The 20812-nt window shown below is 51.5% G+C and overlaps 1 protein-coding gene across 24 annotated transcripts in view; it reads right to left on the bottom strand.

Moving 5' to 3' along the window:
- Myo9b (myosin IXb) overlaps positions 1-20812 on the bottom strand; it is an 84727-nt gene that overhangs the window by 54544 nt on the left and 9371 nt on the right. For all 24 annotated transcript variants that reach the window (XM_063275071.1, XM_063275091.1, XM_063275076.1 and 21 more), the window contains 1 exon segment: positions 12005-12900. In XM_063275071.1, the coding sequence (XP_063131141.1) occupies positions 12005-12844 (840 nt within the window). In that variant the 5' untranslated portion in view covers positions 12845-12900.

Raw genomic sequence — 20812 nt, 5'->3', positions numbered from 1 at the left:
TATAAATTCAGGTCATAAATTGAATAAGAGGCTTATAACAAAGGCTGTCTACATGCCTATCCAATAGGAACAATTACCTGGCTAAACATTCATCATTTGGTACTAGCTTACAGGTTCATGGAAAGTTACAAGACCGTACCTAAGCTGTCCTTGAAGTTTTGTATAGATAAACTCAGTCAATAGCTTTTGCACCTGCGGTCTTGTGGCATTTATCTTCTTTATGACCTTCGGTTAATGGTCTTGTAACCCCTTGGAATGAGCCCTAGGTTTTAGAAGTCTGTTGTTATCTCAGAAGCAACTAAGCAGTACTGTTATAAAAGGGGTTTGAATGTCTTTATGCTGCTATTCTGAATGATGGTGACCCTAGCGTGCGGGAAGTTCCTGCAGAATAGACACTCTGCTTTGCATATTCCCTGAGTCCGGGGTCTTCCTTCAGCAGTTTGTGGACCTTTACACCTCTCTAGAAATGGTCCCTCACTCTCCCCCTTACTTCTGCAGATACACTGACTCTTGTAGGTCCCTACTGCTCTCTGGTTCCTAATGTCCTTGAGGTAGGGTGTGTGCAGGCAGCCTGCTGGTTTGCCTCAAGTGCTGGGTAAGGGCACAAGAGTCAGGAACTGGATAGCCCAGTCACCACTCCTCCCTAGCCTGTGGCAAGGCAGGAGTCCCTACCTTACTAACCCTGGCTATGACTTTCATCGTGTCCTCTGCACATCTCAGAGCTCCTAGGAGCATACCAGACACCACAGATGCTGGCCATGACTCCAGGTGTCCACAGGCTCCTGTCATGATCCTTATGTTCCTGCTAAGGTAGGTCAGGAGGCAAGAGCAGGGGGTATGGGAGAGGGAAGGGGAGGGACTCCAGAGTCATGCTCAGTCTCTGGGCCTGATGGCCTCCATGTCCCTGGCAGGCAGGGCGAAGGCAAGAATGAGGTTTCCAGGAGACTCTCCAAGGCAGGGATGTGGTGATGGTAGATGGTTCATAAGGACATGGGCTTGGTAGACTTGGTAGACACTGGTAAAGTGATGGCTGTGCATGCATGAGGGCCTGAGTCTAGCATCCAAAACCGACATAAGAGAAAGTCGACATGGAGGCAGGGCTTGTAATCGCAGTAAATCGAGACAGAAGGGTTCCTGGGTTTAATGGCCAGAGACAGGCTAATTCAGTGGGCAGGGTCCAGGCTTCTGAGAGACCCTGTCTCTAAAATGAAGGTGGATGGCACTTGAGGTCGGATACCTAAGGCTATTCTCTGGACATTATACCCCTTACACAGAAACAGACAAGACACAGACAAAGAAACACACACACACACACACACACACACACACACACACACACACACACACACGGAGAAAACACTGCCCTGGCTAGCCACAGCACTGTAAAGTTACCTGCTACCACTGAGACTCCTGCATGGGTACATCCAGCCTCTAAACATCATGGGATGCCTACTTCTAAGACTTCGTTTCCCAATTCCCCCACACTGCTAGAAGACCCAGGAGAGGGTGCCCACTGTGCACCCAGGTGTCTGCATCTGTGACACTGGTGCCAGGAACCAAACAAATACACATGGCATATGACACATTCTTCTCTATAGGGCTCTAGAATTTTCTGTATATATATGGAAGTATAGTCATCCCTCAGAATCTCAGGGGTACCCCCCAAGCCTTCCTGGTGCTCAGCACACTGGACACGTGAGTGCTGGGAGTGACTGCTGTGTGAGAATGTCTAGGGAATGGCAGCCCTGTGGCTCGGTCCCAATGCAGTCAGCAACCTGAGTGACAAACCTTTAACTTGTCCACCTCAGTCAGATGTTTTGTCATACAATGAAAAATAATGACAAAAAATTATGTCTATCCTTGTATATTTCTATGTGTACATCCACTGCAGGATGGAACCTGGAGTCTTGTGAATGTTAGACAAGTACTGGACCTGAGCCACACAACCCTAGCCCCTCCCTGGGAGACTGTACGCAGGGCACCACTCTGAGCCATGCCCCTAGCTCACTACAGATCTTTTCCATCACTCTGCCCTAGTGTCCATTCCTGCTGTGATGACAGCCTACCCTAACAAAAGAATCCTGGGGGACAAGGAGTAACTTGATTCCCAGTCCCAGGAATAGCATCCATCATTGTGGGAGTCATGGATGCAGCTTAAGTAGTCACACACACAGTTAGCAGCAGACAGAACAAATGCATCGCCCTGTACTCAGCTGCTTTCTTCACTGAGTCTAGGACCCAAACCCAAGGGATGGTGCCACCAAGACTGTGTCTTCCCACCTCAATGGCACCATCAAGACAAGACCGCTGCCACTGGTCAATGTGACCCAGACACTACTTTCACAGACAATTCTAGACTTTGCAAGTTGGTAAGTAAAGCCAAGCATCCCAGACTCCTACTGGGTGCCCACAGCACAGGCAGAGACAAACCCACATCCACAGCAGGTCTTTCTGAACGCTCACTAAGCCTTCAGGCTTCTTACACAAAAGAAAAGGTGAAACCCAAAACTGCCTATTTCTGGATTTTTCCACTTAGTATTTCAAACTACAGTTAACCATGAAAAACTGAAGCCTAGAAATCAAAACCGTTTAGAACAGGATGACTGTCCACTGTCTGAAAGAAAACCTGCCTTTGTTTGGGGATGTGGCTTGGTTGGTAGAGTGCTTAAAGCTTAGTTGGTAGGGTACTTACAGCTCAGTAGACAGAGGACTTGACAAATATTCACACGAGCTTCCATTCTCAAAACCACATAAACCAGGCCTACCATGCCTGTCAATCTGATACTTAGGAGGTGGAAGCTAGTGGACCAGGAGTATGAGGTCATCCAAACTGTAGTACAAGTGTGAGGCCAGCCTAGGTTATATGAGACCCTGCTGAAGGACAGGGAAGGAAGGCGGGGAGCACCCAAAGGAAACCTAGGGATCCTGAGGACAGTCCTTTTCGGGGGAATTCCCGTTACTGATTTCATAGGTGCAGGAAGACATGATGGACTACAAAATACAGCTTCCTGGGAACACCCAGGCAGGAGCCCTGTGATACCTCAGCACTTCCCAGTCGCTCAAAGTCCAGTGGCCCCCAGCAGGGCCCTATTGCCTGCATTATGACTGGAAACTGCTTACACCCCCAAATATGGATAGCAGGGGTTAACGTGGGTTTGAACATGGCCTTTGTGTGACTCTCTGGCATATCCTCATGCATATGGGACCTGTTTGTTCTGAGACACCCTGTAACCCAGGGGTCCCCTGGACTGCTTTCTCTCCATGTGGTCCACACACACACCAGTTCTGCGTTCTGCTCTAGATCTCTCTGTATCTGATTATCTGTCCATCTCTCCACTCATTCACCCATCCATCCATTCATCCATCCCTCAAGGGCCTCAGATTCCAGGGCTTAAGTCACATTGTTCCTTCTTGTTCCCCCCATGGGCTACTGACTCTGATGTTCTCATTGAGACCTTGTGGGGGCCTAGACACGAGGTAGGACCAGGCACAAGATGGGGTGGTGAGGGTCTCCTGAGAACTCATTCCTGTCCCCATAGTGGGTATCAGGTGACCCTGACTTGTTCAATGACCCCATGACTTCCCAGGCAATATCCCTCACCCCCTACCACTCAGCCCCACAAACATCAGCCTCCCTAGCTAACACCATGATCTCCATTCTCCCCAGTTGTCCACAACAGCCCTGCATGTTTGTCTTTACTTTGTGCTTGTGTATATTTACCCATGGGCACATATATATGGAGGTCAGAAGACCTTTCAGGAGTCTGCTCTTCCCTTCTACCATGCAAGACCCAGGGCTTGAACTCAGGTCCTGAAGTTGGCAGCAAGCTACTTTACCCACTAAACCATCTTGCCAACCCAGGACCAGGCACCTTCTAAGGTAAGTCAAGAGGGTCCTTGAGTCTCTTCTGTTCTGCCTTGGATGAGCTATCAGTTGACCAAAGTCCCCCAAAATGGTTCCTGCAGCCATCTAAGATCCCTACTTCACTGCACCAAGATTAGCCCTTCTTAGCCACTGGTCCTGCCTGCTTCTACCCCATCCTCCTAACCCCTAAACTCCCTGAGGCAAGCTGGCCTTGACTGCAGCCTCTTAGCAGGATGGGCTGGCACATGTGGACACGTGTCCTGTTCCTACCCCAGGATCCTTAAGTACTCCAGCCCTCAAGTCACCCTCAGCAGGCTGCTTCAGGGTATGCTGCTCCCTGTGGGCAAGCAGCGACCACACTCCCCGATCTTACAGCATTGCTCTAGTGGGGGACCATCAAGGGTAGAGATTTCTCTGGCTGGGGAGCCTAATTGTAGCCAGCTGTGCTAAGGAATGAAATGCTGACATAGCTAGCAAACAGAGGAACCAAGTGGTGTCTGACCACAGGGTGGAGTATTACTCAGCCACAAAAAATTAGCAAAACTCTAACACACGAACACACACTGCAACAGAGATGTATGCTGGAGACACGCTTTTGAGTGACAGAAGCCAGACCAATAGTCACGTGATAAATGGTGAAATTCATATGAACCAGCCACAGCAGGCAAAGCCGGAGGCAGGAGGTAGATCTAAGAGCAGTGGGCAATGACAACTGATATGGACAGGGAATCTTTTGTGGAGATGGAACGTTCTGGGTGATGGCTGTACAACACTGAATGTACCAGATGGCACTGTGACAGCTGATTTTGTCCACATGACAAACTCAGAAAGAAGAAACCTCAATTGAGGAATTGCCTCCATCAGACTGGCCTGCTGAAATGTCTGTGGAGCATTGTGTTAACTGATGGAGGAGGCCCAGTCCACTGTGGGTGATAGAAGTCCTGGGCAAGTGGGGCTGAGCTATTAAGGAAGGCAGGTGAGTACTGAGTGTGGTGCCTTAAATCCCAGCACTCTACAGAGGTCAAGGCTGGCCTGGTCTATACAGTGAGTTCCAAGATAGCTAATGCTATGTATGTATAAAAACAAACAAAAAAAAAAAAGGAAGGAAGAACAGAGGAAGGCAGGTAGACAGGCCTGGGGACAGCTGGTAAGCAGCATCCCTCTTTCTGCTTCAAACACCTGCCTCGGTGTATGTCAATGGCAGACTACAATCTATAGGACGGAACAAGCCCTTTCCCCCGATACTGCTTCTGGTCAGGGTGCTCATCGCAGCACGAGAGAACAACCCAGGACAAGGCTGTGTGCTGTGGTGGAGTATCGACTTTGTAAAGTGCACGCGTAGCTCGAGGCTGGAGCGCTGAGCCACAGTGTAAGCTCTGGTTCAGTACTGGCCAGGGCATCCCTGCCCATGTCACTCTACCGCACAAGCACATGGAACAGCAGGTGGTCACGTGGCCAAGCCTGAGCGGGAGAACAGACCACAGCCCCTCAACCCCGTCTCAATCACACAGCAATGATGTCACCAGCTCCCACCAGCTGCCAACAGTCACCTGGGGAAAAATCTCTACAAGACATTTTAGAAGTTCCCCTCAGATGAACAGCAGCTGTTGAGCTGCGCTCTTGGTTGACAGAGACAGGGTCTCACCATGTAATCCAGCCTGGCCTCAAATTCCTCCTGCCCTGGCTTCCAAGGGCTACATCAACAGTCACCTGCTGCCACACCCAGCTGAGCACACAGTTAACCTGTCAGTATCAAGGCTGCTAATCACCCCTACCACATAGACTGAGGTACTCAGGTACTCCCAATTCCAGACCTTTTCACTTGAGTCAGTCTGATCAAACATCTTCATCTAGATCCCTGATTTATCCTATCAGTGAGGCCATGTCCCTGTGGCTGGGCAGAGGCAAGCCACCATACCCCAGGAAAGCCATGATCAGTGGGCAAAAGTCCTGCAGTCCCAGCGACCTACAGGGTTGTGGGGTGGAGTCCGGCTTACAGAATCTGGGGGAACCAAGTGGTGAACAAACCCCTGGGTCTGAGCGGGGACAGAAGCAGCTTCAGACTCATCCCTGTTCTGGAGCACAAGGGCCGACGTAGGCTGTGGGTTGTCTCCCTCCCTTAGACTCCTCGCCTGGTGTGAAGCCAGACCCAGAGAAGAGATGTGGGTCCACGTTTCGTTTCTGCTTTCAGAATGAGAGCCACACTGTCCTGCACATGCTAGCTGCAGCTGGGGATAGGCCAGGGCCAGACAGTCTGTGCCCTACTTCTCTGGAATGAAGCCATGTTCCAGGCATGCTTTAGGGTGAACCCCATGACCACTGTCCTAGGCTACTCTGCTGAGCTCGGGGCTGTCAAGGGTGCTGTGCCCATCAAGAGTAACAACCACTGGGCTCACAAAGGCCCCAGATGCCTGACTGCCCTTGTAAGCTCAGGCAGTCAACAGCCCACACAAGTGCCTCCTTTCTGAGGTAGGTAGTATGGAGGGCTTACTCCTCTCAGACTGGAGGATGCCCTGGATCATGCTGTCCCCACATTCTCTGAAATGGTGACTATGACAGGAACATGCAGGGACAGTGACTGACAGACCCCTGTCTTTCCATAGGAGTCTTCCTGTTTTCTGGCCAGTACTGCACTGTGAGGCTGCATTCAGGCCTGAGAAGGCAGGAGGGCCCAGTGACACCCTGACCTCAAAGCAACCCAACTTCTCCTTTTGGGGAGCTGAGAAAAAGTCCCTGACACTGCAAGCTGCATGTATCTTTGGCCTGTGCACCAGTCAAAGCCTGGGACCCTAAAAGGACAGGAATGAGAGACTAGAAAGTCACATGAGCTGGGTTAACCTATGACCCAAGGTGCACCAAGACCTGAACTCTGGCAGCTGAAACCAGGGGAAAGGGGCTTCACAGTTTCAGCTGGATTTGTTGGCCAAGCCTTTCATGCAGTACTCAAAAGAGGAAGCAGGGGGATAGACAAGTTGGGACCAGCTTTGGCAACATAGAAAAGAAGGAAGGGAGCCATATATAGTGTGGTCCATGCCTGTCATCCTAGCACTTGGGAAGTAGAGGCAGGAGGATCAGGAATCCATGGTCATCCTTAGCTACATAGTTAACTCTGAGGGTAGCCTAAGCTACATGGGTACCTGTCTCAAAGTAAACATAAAACAAAATAAAACAAAGAAATTGTGCTTACATGTACAAACCTCACCCAACACACATAATTAAAAATAAAATTAGGAAACTAAATAAAAAATAAAAATCAGGCTGGGTGTGATTTAATCCCAGCACATGGGAGAGGCAGGTGGATTTCTCTGAGTTCAAGGCCAGCCTGGTTCATACAGAGATTTCCAGGACAGGCAGAGCCACAAAGAGACCCTGTCTCAAAATAGTAAGTAAATAAATAAGCTAAATTAAAATTAAAAACAGAAAAAAGACAACCTTCTGGCACAATTCTCTGCCTCGCAGGATAACTCTGTGTTCAGGCAGGTCATGCAGGAGAAACTGGGCATTCTCGGGTGTCCTTGTGTTATGTCTCCAGGAGTGCTCCTGGCCCCTGGTAGATGAAGGCTGGCAGCCCAGCCGATCCCCTCAGAGTACAGTTCGTCACTCTGTAGAAAAGAACACAGCACCATCAAGGGGAGTGCTCAGAAGGACAGCTCTGAGCACTGAGCCCCTGAGCTGATGGGCACCCCAAGAGGCATGCTGACTGCCTCCATGGAGGGTTCATCTAGAACCCAGCAAAGCCACCAAGGCCACAGTCCTCCCCAGTCCAAGACTGCCAGAGACTGCAAGTCAGAGTGTTCTGTGGCTGAGAGTGGGAAGGAAGCCAGTAGGACTGGTACCTGGGTCTTACAAGTCACTAAGTGACTGAGAGTGACAGAGTCAGTGCTGTGCCAGCATCCCAGAGGGGCACCGCAGCAATGGGTGAGGGTAGTTGTGGCTTCACAAGCACAAGAGAATGACAGATCCTGAGACAATTATGGAGCTGGTGACTGCCTCTGGGAACCAAGCCACTGAATGTGAACAGCAGTTAGTCTTTGGGGGCCACTGTGTACAGGTGTGTCCCCCATAATTCACACCTAAATCCTTGGCCTGGGATGTGGAAGTGTGAGCCCACTTGGAAACAGGGTTGCAGGACTGTGTGTTCTATGGCTGTAACGAAACACCCGGCATGGGTATCTCACACTAATGAGGGTCCCCTTTAGCTCATGCCTCCCTTTCCCTCCCCTTGGGCTTTCACCTTTTCAGTTAGAGTCTCTGCAGGCTTTGCATGACACTTTCAATAGCACCACTCCTGCCTCAGCAGGGAAAACAAGAGCCACCTGAACACAAGTGCTGACCGAGAACACAAACCCTCACGACCAAGGCAACTGGTGCCCATCCTGTGGGCAGGACCCACAGCACAGCACCACATGTACGGGGCCATGTCCATGGGTGAGGTAGAGTGTGAGGAAGCCTGCCGTGGCACAGGGAACAAACTGCCAGGTGGTGGTGGCACATACCTTTATCCCTAACACTCGGGAGTCAGAGGCAGGGGATCTCTGAATTTGAGGCCAGCCGGGTCTACAGAGTCAGTGGACTTTTCCATTTTTTATTTTCAGATCACGTGGTTAACTGTTGGTAGCTGAGGCTAAAGTAGAGGGAGGCTTCCGTTTTGTGCAATAGGTGGTTGATCTGCACAGATGAACCGATACAAGCTGAAGAAGCCAGACCCAAAAGGAAACTTAAACTATTCTTCTCTTTTCAAGTCAGGGCCACATGTATTCCAGACTGGCCGTGAACTCCTAAGTAGTTAAGGATGACCCTAAATTCTAGATCCTCCTGGCTCAACCTCCCAAGTGCTGGGACAAGAAGTACAAGTACTGAGCTTGGCATAGGAGACCTATTCTGTTACTCGGTGGGGTTTGTTAGTATTTTAAGTTTCTGCACCATGGGATGCTGAGCCTTCCGCTGGGTTGCGGAGCAAATAGCAGAAACACACCACGCAAACTGGTGCACATCTGAGCTCTGTGACCTCACATGATGGCCTGCAATGACCTCAGCGGAAGAGGAACCTAGCTGAACACAGCAAGCCAGAAGCAACTGCAATGAATCTGCACAACAGACAGCAGCTGTCAATAGAAGGTGGGAGGGGAGGTACAAGAGGTCATAGGTTAATAGATGCCATCCAGTCCAGCCAGCCCCTTACTCCAGGGCTCCTAAGGGATAAAGAAGTCTCCCACATCAGGGTCATGCCCCACCACCAGGGTTTGGCACTCATAGGGCAGGGGTGGGGGTATCACACTCCTGAAGCCTTTCCCATGCCAATCTCTACATGATTGAGAATCTGCTGGGGGACAATGACAGGGAAGATGGCATCAAATGTGCCCCCCATATTTCTGTTTTTGCCTTCTTCAAAACATTTTATATGTATTTTATTTGTTCCGTGTGGTTGTTTGCATGAGTTTATGTGCATGGCATGTGTAGGAGCTCTTAGTGACCAGATCTTCTGGAACTGGAGTTACAGATGGCTGTGACCTACCATGTGGGAATTGAACTTCGGTCCTCTGCAGGAGCACTATGTGCCCTTAACCGCTGAGCCATCTCTCCAGCCCAATTTGACCTTTCAAAGTTTGTGCATGCATTGGTGCATATGCACACAAGTGGGCAGCATGTGGAGACTGGGGAGAGCTTGGGTGTCATACCCTGGAACACTGCTGGCCTCCTCTGGGGCAGGGCCTCTCCGTAGCCTGGAGCTCAGCCCTTACTCTAGTCTGGCTGGCCCACAAGCCCCAGCTTCCTGTTTCTGCCCCTCATACTGGGATTCGTACACAGCCATGCCCAGCATTTCCCAGGACTCTGGGTCAAACCCAAGTCCTTGTGCTATTGAGGAAAGCACTCTGCTGCCCCAACCCCCACATGGACTAGCCTTCAATCAGCTGGACACAAAGCCTACACACATGGGGATCAACTGTCAAGGGGTGCTACTTAGCTTGGGAAAGAAAAAGAGTTCCCCAGTGGCAAAAGGCAGAGGGCCCTCAGAAACAACTGATCAGTAGAACTAAAGTGCAGGGGGTCACAGTGAGCCCATTCCTGTGACTAGTGAGCCTGTGAGGGATGAAGACTGTGGATGGGAATGGATGGTAGAGACACTGCACCGCACTAGGTGGCAGCCCAGGGTGTCACACTAGTGCCCATGTACCCGGAGACCAAGTTCTGAGGTGCACTGCAGGCTTAGGTAAAATCAGCACAGTGCACTGTCTTCAGTTAGGATAGCCCACCACTGGGCATGAAACAGAAGACACAAGGTTTAGAAGGGGCACCTGAGAGGTCTGTTACCTGCTCAGTGCTCTCTGACCTAATACTTCCTTGAAAAAAATCCTACTGAGCCTGGTGGTAGTGGAGCACATTTTAAATCGCAGGGGCAGGGGCAGGGGCAGGGGCAGGGGCAGGGGCAGGGGCAGGGGCAGGGGCAGGGGCAGGGGCAGGGGCAGGGGCAGGGGCAGGGGCAGGGGCAGGGGCAGGGGCAGGGGCAGGGGCAGGGGCAGGGGCAGGGGCAGGGGCAGGGGCAGGGGCAGGGGCAGGGGCAGGGGCAGGGGCAGGGGCAGGGGCAGGGGCAGGGGCAGGGGCAGGGGCAGGGGCAGGGGCAGGTGGACCCCTGTGAGTTCTGAGACCAGCCTGTTCTACAAAGTGAGTTCCAGGACAGCCAGGACTACAAAGTGAAACCCTTTCTTAAAAAGAAAACAAAAGAAAGAAACCAAAGCCCACTGGTACCAGCAATGTAGTTTAGTGGGAGAGGCAGTGGTGATCTGAGTTCAATGCCTGGGATCCACATGGAGGGAAAACACACCTCAGAAAGTTGTCCTCTTACCTCTCTGGGCACACTGTGGCACATATCCACTTACAAAATTGATTGACATTTTTAAAAGCCTATTGAGAAAGAAGATGACTCAAGTGTTAAGATCATCTCCTGCTCTTCTAGAGGCCCAGGTACGATTGCCAGCCCCACAGGGAAGCTTACAACTGTTCATGACATTGTTCGAGGGGATCTGATGCCTCTGCTGCTTTCTGCAGGTATCAGGCACAGACACACATGCAAGTAAAACACCCATGCATGCACATACACACACATATGCATTTGTACACACAAGCACCAGGACACATTTGTATACACGCACATATACACACCTTACACACACCCAACTGAAAAAAAGCTTACCACTAACAGTGACTGAGCGAGAGGGGGTGGAGGGAAAGAGGGAGGGAGGGAAATGGAGAGGGAGAGGGAGAGGGAGAAGAAGAGGAAGATGGAGAGGGGGAGAGAGGAGAAGAGGGAGAAGAGCCAAGTGGATCCCTTTCTGGGACCTCAACTCCAGAGCTGCAGACCCCAGCACATAGAGACCCCTGACCTTGGTGTACTATGACCTGAGACATGTTGACCTCTTGCTTTAAAATGCCCAGAGCTGGGCTCACTCACTCATCTCTTCTGTCACCTATACCCAGAAGGCTTGCCCACAGTGAAACATTAATATCTCCCATGGAATTTAGTTACTAAGGACCCTGGGCAGCAGGCATAAGGTGCGGAATCTGAGGTGGTCTCTCCCCAGTATGCTGTGGCACCATTTCCCCCTCACTGCTGGGATGCCCTGTGATGTTCAGCACGAGCACACAGTCTGCTGGCCCAGGACCTGAAGGGCAAATGAACACCGAAGACACGTGAGCCCCGCTGCACTCATCTCCCATTTTGGAAGCTCTCACACCTGAGGTCTGCCCTGGCAGAGCCTGGAGACACAGCCTCCCGAGTTCTGTAAATGCCTCTGGGTACAATGCTCAGCTCAAGGGTCCTCAAACATCCCAGCCATCCCAGAGCCTGGACTGCTGGGGGTAGCCCTGACACCCCAAATACAGGGTTAGAATGGTTCTAAGGAGCTGACACACTAAGCCTGTTACCCTGCCTCATCCAACCAACTCCTGTGTGCACTTTCTCTGCGTGGTGCTAGGTGTGGAACCTGGGTGGCATACAAGCCCAGTGCACTCTGGGACGACAGGGGCTTGCACATGCTCAGTGAGTACTGGGGAGGCCCTGGGCCTCACACAGAACACAGCTGGGGCAGCAGGCCAGCACTCCCCACCTCCTGCCCTTCACCTCCAGGCCCTGGTGCTCACCTCCAGCACAGGCCCTGCACCCAGGATGGTCCTCTCGACGCCGCTGGCGTAGCCCTTCTGGCTGAGCGCTGTGAGGCAGTGGATGAGGAAGTTGGTGCTTTGCGTCTTGCCGGACCCGCTCTCACCAGAGATGACGATGCACTGGTTCACGTGCTTGCGCAGCATGGTGTAGTAGGCTACATCGGCCAGAGCGAACACGTGCGGCTCCAGCTTTCCCAGCTGCTGGTTCTCGTACATCTTCACATACTTGGGGTTGTAAATGGGCAGGAACTTGAAGGGGTTGATGGCCACCAGGATGCTGCCCGCGTACGTGTAGATCTTCTGCTGCACGAAGCGCAGCTTCAGGCTCTGCAGCAGGTTGGCCTCGTTCAGCTCCGGCAGGTTGCACAGGTCGTCGAAGTCCGCTTGAGGCCTTGGCAGCAGCCCTCGCTCCACCAGGCGACATGCGGCTGTGGGCTGAGCCAGCAGCTGCACGTGCAGGTACTGAATGCTGCCGTCAGCGTTGCGCTCCTGCAGCAGGAAGTAGTAGCCGTCCTCCCGAGGGTGCTCCTTCTGCGCTCGCCGAGGCCACAGCAGCACTCGGTGCACAGGCGAGTCGCTGGCATCCAGCACCCACTCCTCCCCACCCGACTCCTTCACCTCCACCAGCACATAGTGCTTCGAGCCGTCCAGGTGTAGACTGGCCACCACGTCTCGGATGACATCGCTTGTTGTGCTGTCCTTGGTGGCGGTTACACGGCATGAGGTCTGGCTCCCAGCACTGGGCAGCTGAGGGTAGATGTGCAGGTGGAAGGTGGCCGGCCGCCTTCGGCCTGAGCTGCCAGCCTCGTGAGCACTCATCCTGCCCACCTCCTGGCCTCAGCATGCCTCATCGGCGGGCCGCGCACCTCCTGCAACTGGAAGGAGGGTGGGGTTAGCCTGGTGATCACATTGGCCCGCAGCTCCAGACCCACAGCAGAACCAACCAAGGCAGTTCAGACCAGAAGCTACCAACTCTCTTGTGAGGACCCAAGGGACTCCCATTTGCCTGCTTTGTGGCAAACATCATGGAACCCAGAGCCTCCTACGCATGAGGCAGGGTAAGACCCCTGAGCCAAGACAGCACAGCTGTGGGCAGGGTGTAAATTCCAGGCAGAAGTTCTACCCAAGCCACGCCCCCCACCCCTCGCCGGGCCATTCTAAGCATGGGCTCTACCGAGGAGCCAAGTCCCAGCCATGAAAAAAATTATTTCAAATGCATTTACTTCTGAAGCCTGAAGAACAAGGAATACGAGTTGATACTGGTAATAGCCTGGGTGGAATCTTGAAGCAAGAAGCACAGTGGTATGGATTACGTGCGTCAGCCCCATGTACCAACTGAAGACAAACGAGGCCTTTGCTCAAGGACCAGCAGGAGAAGCTGCTCTGCAACCCAACACTGAATGAGAAGCAGGGGGAATGATTGTCATTGGGAGCTGAGAAGCTTCAAAGAGCGCGGACATGAAAGAAGGGTTCTGAAGGATGAAGAGGAGTTCATTCATGAGCCTGGCCACTAAAAGAAGAGTGCGGTGCCTCACAACCTGATTTTATGAATGAAGTTTTATTCCAAGGCAGAAATACTAGATGTGGCTGCTTTTGCTACAAACCAAAACAGAATGGTCACAAGGGAGACCGAGGTCTGACGAGGCTGCGATATTTGTCTCCAAGCCACTTGCAGACATTTGCTGGCCTTTGACTTTGCCGAAGTCACAAATGTGACTCGGCAGCACAAGCCTAAAGAAGCTCCCTGTGTGTGACTCGGCAGCACAAGCCTAAAGAAGCTCCCTGTGACAGAGCGACAGCATTGGTTCCCACAGGCACCATGGGAATGCTCAAGGCAGACAAGATACAAGCGTCACTTTCCGGTCTTTTCCAGATTATCGAGGAACTGTCTCTTCCCTTCCAGCCAGCAGCTGGAAGAGCACATGTTTTGGTAGAATCTGGGTCATCTGAGGCTTAGGTCCAGCTCAGTGGTGGGGAACTTGCCTGGCATTCACAGGGTCCTGGGTTCAATCCCCAAGCTTGCAAAATAAAGTATGTGTTCAATGCATATAGGCACCCTCGGTATGACAAATCTATCATCTCAGCTACTGGGGAGGGTGAGGCAGGAGGATATGAATTAAAGCATAACTCAGCTTGAATCTGTGTCACAATAAAAAAAAAAAAAAGTGTGCAACCAGAGAGACTGAGATCTGACGAGGCTGCGATATTTGTCTCCAAGCCACTTGAAGACATTTGCTGGCCTTTGACTTTGCCGAAGTAACAAGTGTGACTCGGCAGCACAAGCCTAAAGGGCTTCAACACACAGTGCTTCAAAACAGCAGGAAACTAACACTCAAGTCAGCAAAGCCCAAACACACCCAGCCCCATAGGCAGATCCACAATCTGCAGAAAACCTCCCATCTGTATGTCAGTAACATTACATGCCTAGTGCGCACAGTGGCCAGAAGGGGGCGCTGGATCCCCTGCAACTGCAGGTGCAGATGGTGGTGAGCAGCCATGTGGGTGCTGGGAACTAAACCTGGGCCCTCAGGAAGAGCAACCAGTGCTTTACGTGAGTCAGTTCTGCAGCCTCTATTTCTAAATGTGCGAACTACCAAAGGGGATGTGGTGGTACAGAGACATGTATACATGCAAAACACACATACACATTAAATAAAACAAAAAGTAAAAAATAAGACATCTAGATATGGCTTACTGTCTTCATGACTAAAAGCTGATGACCCTGAGGGCAGAAGTGCCTGACAACTGGACTAGCCCCTGGGGCCCATACAGAGAGCCAGATGTGTCAACACAAGTCTGTATTTCCACAGTGAGTCAGGACATAGGAGGCACACAGAAGACTGTATTTCCACAGTGAGACAGGAGGACATAGGAGGACACAGAAGTCTGTATTTCCACAGTGAGACAGGAGGAGATAGGAGGACACAGAAGTCTGTATTTCCACAGTGAGACAGGAGGACATAGGAGCACACAGAAGTCTGTATTTCCACAATGAGTCAGGAGGACATAGGAGGACACAGAAGACTGTATTTCCACAGTGAGACAGGAGGACATAGGAGGACACAGAAGTCTGTATTTCCACAGAGAGTCAGGAGGACATAGGAGCACACAGAAGTCTGTATTTCCACAGTGAGACAGGAGGACACAGAAGTCTGTATTTCCACAATGAGTCAGGAGGACATAGGAGGACACAGAAGTCTGTATTTCCACAGTGAGACAGGAGGACATAGGAGGACACAGAAGTCTGTATTTCCACAGTGAGACAGGAGGACATAGGAGGACACAGAAGTCTGTATTTCCACAGTGAGACAGGAGGACATAGGAGGACACAGAAGACTATTTCCACAGTGAGACAGGAGGACATAGGAGGACACAGAAGTTTGAGGCCCAGCTTGCCAACCACTGCTGCAGAAATGGGAGACTGGGACTCAGAAACAAGGCAGAGGTTGGGTAGGGTGACACTATTGTCACCTTGGTGTTTGGAAGTTGAGGCTGAAGGATCATTGAATTCAAACCCTGTCTCGCATATATAAAGAGTTGGAGGCACACATAGGGTACAACAGACCATGTCTCAAAAAAAAAAAAAAATCAAATAACAACAAAAAATAAGAAAGGGAGGAGAGGAAACTCATTTCTCAAAACTCCTGTGACCTCCAATTGTGCACCATGGCAAGAGTGCAAGTAGGCGTAAACACGCACACGAGTACACACAGGCACACACACGCACACATGCGCACATGCGTGCGCGCACACACACACACACACACACACACATGCACATATCGTGTTACTGGTTGACTCTAGCACATACTTTTGCTGTCGCTCAGTTTTAGGCCTGTCTTCAGATAGAGTCTCACTATGAGGACCCGGGTACCCTGGACCCCATTACGTAGACCAAACTGGCTCAATTCTCAGGCCTGCTTCTGCTTCTTGAGTGTCCTGTTCTGGTTTTGGTTTTGTTGTTTTAGTTTCAGACAGACTCACCTGTGGCCTGGCTGGCTGAGGTCATGTGGCCTAGGTCCTTCCTCGACCCGCTGAGTGCTACGGCCACAGTTGTGCACCACAGCCTTGGGACATTGGTTTCTTTCCATATTTTGTGTTTGCACCTGTGTCATGATGTACATGAGGACAATTTGCAGAATTCTGCCATGTGGGTTCTGGGGATTGAACTCCGATCACTGGGTTTAGCAGGAAGCACTTCTACCTGCTGGGCCATCTCACTGGCCCCTGGAATTTGGTTTAAATGTTTTGATCCAGCAGATCCCAGTCATTCCCACCCTCCATGAATCTCTCTAGAGAAACAAAGTGGAGGCAGGTGGACATTCCCAGCACTGTGTTTCCAGGATCCCTGAACTAGAAACCACCACAGCAGCCATAGCCAGAGGATGGACAACTTCAACACAGCACAGGTACCAAAAGGCCACTGATACTTAGATGGAACCATTGGCCCCCAATCAGTACACACAGACCTGACAATTCTGCTCTTCTAGATCCAAAGCTCAGGAACTCAGATCCCAGGACGTGGCTGCATACAGTGTGGCTTGCATTAAAAGGCAGAGACACACTGATGGATGAATGGATTAATAAAATATAGTCCAAGGGGTTGGGGATTTAGCTCAGTGGTAGAGCGCTTGCCTAGCAAACGCAAGGTCCTGGGTTCGGTCCCCAGCTCCGAAAAAAAGAAAAAGAAAAAAAAATATAGTCCAACCACAGGGGGAACAGCGCTCAGCTACAGTAGGAAGGCGGCAGTAGCCCACGGCACGTGGGTGAAGTTAGGAACCATGATGTGGCTACTGCTCATCTGGCAGGGTGACTATCTAGCATGTGGAGTCCTGGGCTCCACCCCCAAAATGTAGTCTGAAGGTGGTAGCACCTGTCACCCCAACACTGGGGCAGCGGAGGCAGGGGGATCAGGTATACAAGGACATCCTTGGTTACATAGGAAGTTTGGGCCAGCCTGGTCTGCATGACAAAACAAAGAAATAGCTGAGCACAGAGAGTGTGTGTGTGTGTGTGTGTGTGTGTGTGTGTGTGTGTGTGTCCAATGACAAGCAATGTCCAGAACAACAAGTGAGTCCACTGAGGAGGGAAGCAGAACAGAGGCTGCCAGGGGCTGGAGTGACGACTCTTCTGGGGCTGTAACAGGTTCCGGAATGGAGAGCTGTGAGGGTTGCACAACACTGAACCCACTGAGGACCTCTCTGCTTTCAATTTCAATGAAATGGAAGCACTCAGGGTATATGTCCAATGTACATTGGATTCTCTAAAACCCAGCTAACCACACAGGAAGCCAGCTGACTGCTGGCTGCTGTGGGTTGACATGGTACAGAGGGTCAGGAGACCCATGTGCTTCTGACCTGGGTCATAGCAGCAGGCTCATACCACAACCTACAATGCCACATAAACTTCCTGTGATGGGTTCACACCTTTACAGACTGAGAACCAGGTGATGTGATCTTGAGGATGGCCTGGATCACAGAGGGAGGACAACTCTGCAGGTGACAGTGCCCACCTAGGCTGACATGAATTGAATCTTCAGGTCCGCCTCTGCTTAAAACAGAACCCCTACTCCCACAATGTGTCCTGTGACCTCCACAGGACACTAATACACACAACCAAAAACTAGGCTTGGTAATGCATACCGGTACTTTGGAGGCTCAGGCAAGAGGATTCCTAGTTCTAGGCCAGCCTGGGCAACAGCGAGACAGACCCTGTTTCCTTCATCAAGGACAGGGTTGAGAGTCTGTGGGCACAGCAGGGGTTTGGGGTGGGGTTCACAGCCATGCTTGCCTGGCAGTTCAGGCCACTCTGAAAGTCAGTCATAGAATGTGCCACCAGAGTTCAAGAACAGTTTGTGTGAGGAACACAGGGACTCAAACTGAGATTCTGTCTTAATCAGCCACACATACCTACATGCTAAGTTATTCACTGTGTGCTGGCCTTCAATCAAAGGTGACCTGTAGATGCAACAGGGGGTCCTGCACATGACATCAACTAGTGATGGTGTAGCTGGTTAGTCTGCTCCATGACATTTGCAAAATAACAACAAAGACTAATGAAGTGCATTGAAAAACGTCTGCCAAATGAGACCTGACAGCACACTGCTTGTGCACCACAAATGCACATGCACGTGAGTACACACGCGCTCGCGCACACACACACACACACACACACACATGCACGCACGCCCACATGCAAGCCACTCCACACATTTGTACACGTGAGCCTTCACACATCCACCCTTTACCTATGCCAAGCACTGCAGAAACATGCCCACAGCCAGGCTCAGTGAAAACTGCCCCCCCTAGAGCATGTCATGTTCTGGAAGGTGACCCCAGTGTGGATGTCAACTGTGTGGACAGGAGTTCTGGATTGTTTGCCATCACGCTGCCTGGAAACAGGTGGCCAGGGGTTATACTGCTGCCCACCCAGTACCTAATAGGGACTGTCCCCCATGGGAAAACCCAGCAAGGCCTGCCGATAGGTTCTGTCTAGTCCCTGGGGCACTGCCATTCTCCTGCCAAAAGACCCCTGACCGAGCCTCTCTGGCTATGTTACAGACACAGGCTGTGGCACTCTGTGACCAGCTCTGGCCCTTGCTTCAGGAACTGCTCTCTTGGAGGCAAGGACAAGGCTCATGGGTAAAGCTAACAGAGCTAGCTCAGCAAGCCTCATCCCACACCGGAAGGAAACTGATAAGGCTTCTTGCTCAAAACGCTTGTAGCCCTGCCAGGCTGTGGGCAGAGGGCAAGGAAGTCAGTTAGTGTCATGTTAGGAGACTTGGGCAGCCCCTTCTTCCCAGGTTAATGTGCCTGCTTCTTAGAAAATCCCTCCCATGGGGACCGCCTAGGGAGCCCTTGCCCACTAGCCATCGCCACAGGAGCGTCCTGACACAAGGATGAAGCCTTCCCGACAGCAGCATGGTACCCACCTTCAAACCTCCGCCCAGCTGCCCACAAGCACTTGGGGTGGGGCTAGGGTTCTGCTTGAGCCTAGGGCTTTAAACCCAATGAAAGCCTGGTGCAAAGATAAAATACCTATACATACATAAAATACACACAGACAGAGACAGTAGGAGAGAGGTCCAGGCCTCTGCTGGGGATCCTAGGCAGGGACTTTACTGCTGAGTCAGTTTTGAGAATTAGAGCTTCATGACAGCTCTCTCAGGAAGACTTGTTGCCTGTCTGGCTTCCGGCACACCTTCCTCATGCAATGTTCAGTCTGGGACCTGGAGCTCATCAGGCTGTGGCCCAACATCCTGTCTTAAGAGGATGTGAAACCCATACTCTGAGAATCCCCTGGTGTGTCAGAAAAGGGTGTCCACATGGGACCGTGGAGCCAGCAGACGTCTCATGGCAGCAGCCTTGGGCAGTACTAGGCCCAAGAGGACATGAGAAACTATATTCTCTCTTGCTTTATTATTTCTCTCAAGAATCATGCTGTGTGGTATATGCTGGCCATGACTTCAAAGGACGTGTAAGGACTCCAAGTGTGACCTGGTGTTCTCGTTTTACTGTGTAACCCAGGCTGTCCTGGAATCACTCTGTCTGCCTCAGCCTCTGGAGAGCTAGAGTCATAAACAGGTGCCACCATGACAGCTTCTCTGCTCTCAATAAATACTGCAAAGCTAATGTGCTTGCCCTACACCCAGTACCATCATTCATGCCCCTCCCTCTCCAACATGGACATCAAGTGCAGACACATAGACAGACAGACAGACACACATGCACACACACACACACACACACACACACACACACACACACACACACACACTCACAACCAAATTTTTAGCAGCAAACCTGACATCTTGATCCAACTCTTGATCCGTGTAAGAACAACATGCAGCCCCAGGGTGGAGATGGGGACTGAACACGGGCGGCCACTCTTCAGGCTCTCAGCATGCCAAGCCTCTGCATGAAGAGCTGGGCTTGGAGCCACATTCTGGCAGCCACTCTGGAATTCACCAGAGGAGGCAGAGTGGGGGAGCCCACAAAGAGCAGGGCAGCCGACTTCTGTGCTATCTAAGGCTATAATTTGAAGCCTTGTGTGTACTAGGTGAAATCATTCCCTAGCTAAAAGGAGAAAGCTGGTGTTAGTGCAGGGGGTGCTGAGAGGTAGGGGAATCCTCCACAGCCAGCAGTTCCTCTCTGTTCCCTGTGGCCCTAGGTTTATCTTTCTATTTGTCTGAGTTTGTACCCTCTTCCCACCCCACAGACAGGGTCTGATTATGTAGACCAGGGTGGCCTGGAAACCCATACACCTGCCTCTGCCTCCAGAGGGGCTAGGATCGCAGGCAGGCTTGTCCCCCACACCCATCACCTAGTTACTACTTGGAAGCAGAACCCTAGTGTGCTATGAATGATGAACGCAGCTGATCTGACAGCTGCAGATCTCACAGCTGTAGGAGCCTCCACGGACAGCCCTGACCCTGACCCAGATCCACAGATATAAGATGGTCCAATGCACAGGCCAGGGGAGTTAACAGAGCATCTCACAGCTCAGCTTCTAGGTGGATGGTCCAGTGTCCATAGGAGGAGCTCACAAGAGGAATTCCTTCCCCCATGTAGAGATGGTCTGGGGAGCGGGGATCAGGGGTGGAGCCCCTGCCTAGCACCCCAGTGAGGAACTGTGGGGGTGTGGCCTAGTGCTACAGCACTTGCCTCCCATTCAGAAGGTCCTGGTTTGCAGGTGGCCCTAGGGATGCATCATGGGTTGACTGGACTCCAGCCAACTCTAACAGGGAATACCAGGAGAAGTGTAGGTAAATGGTTGGCCTAGACACTG

Source organism: Rattus norvegicus, chromosome 16 (assembly GCF_036323735.1).
Source record: "Rattus norvegicus strain BN/NHsdMcwi chromosome 16, GRCr8, whole genome shotgun sequence".
In the NCBI taxonomy this organism is placed as follows: domain Eukaryota; kingdom Metazoa; phylum Chordata; class Mammalia; order Rodentia; family Muridae; genus Rattus; species Rattus norvegicus.
Note: the sequence above shows the minus strand (reverse complement) of the source record. Positions and strands in the feature narration are given on the sequence as shown.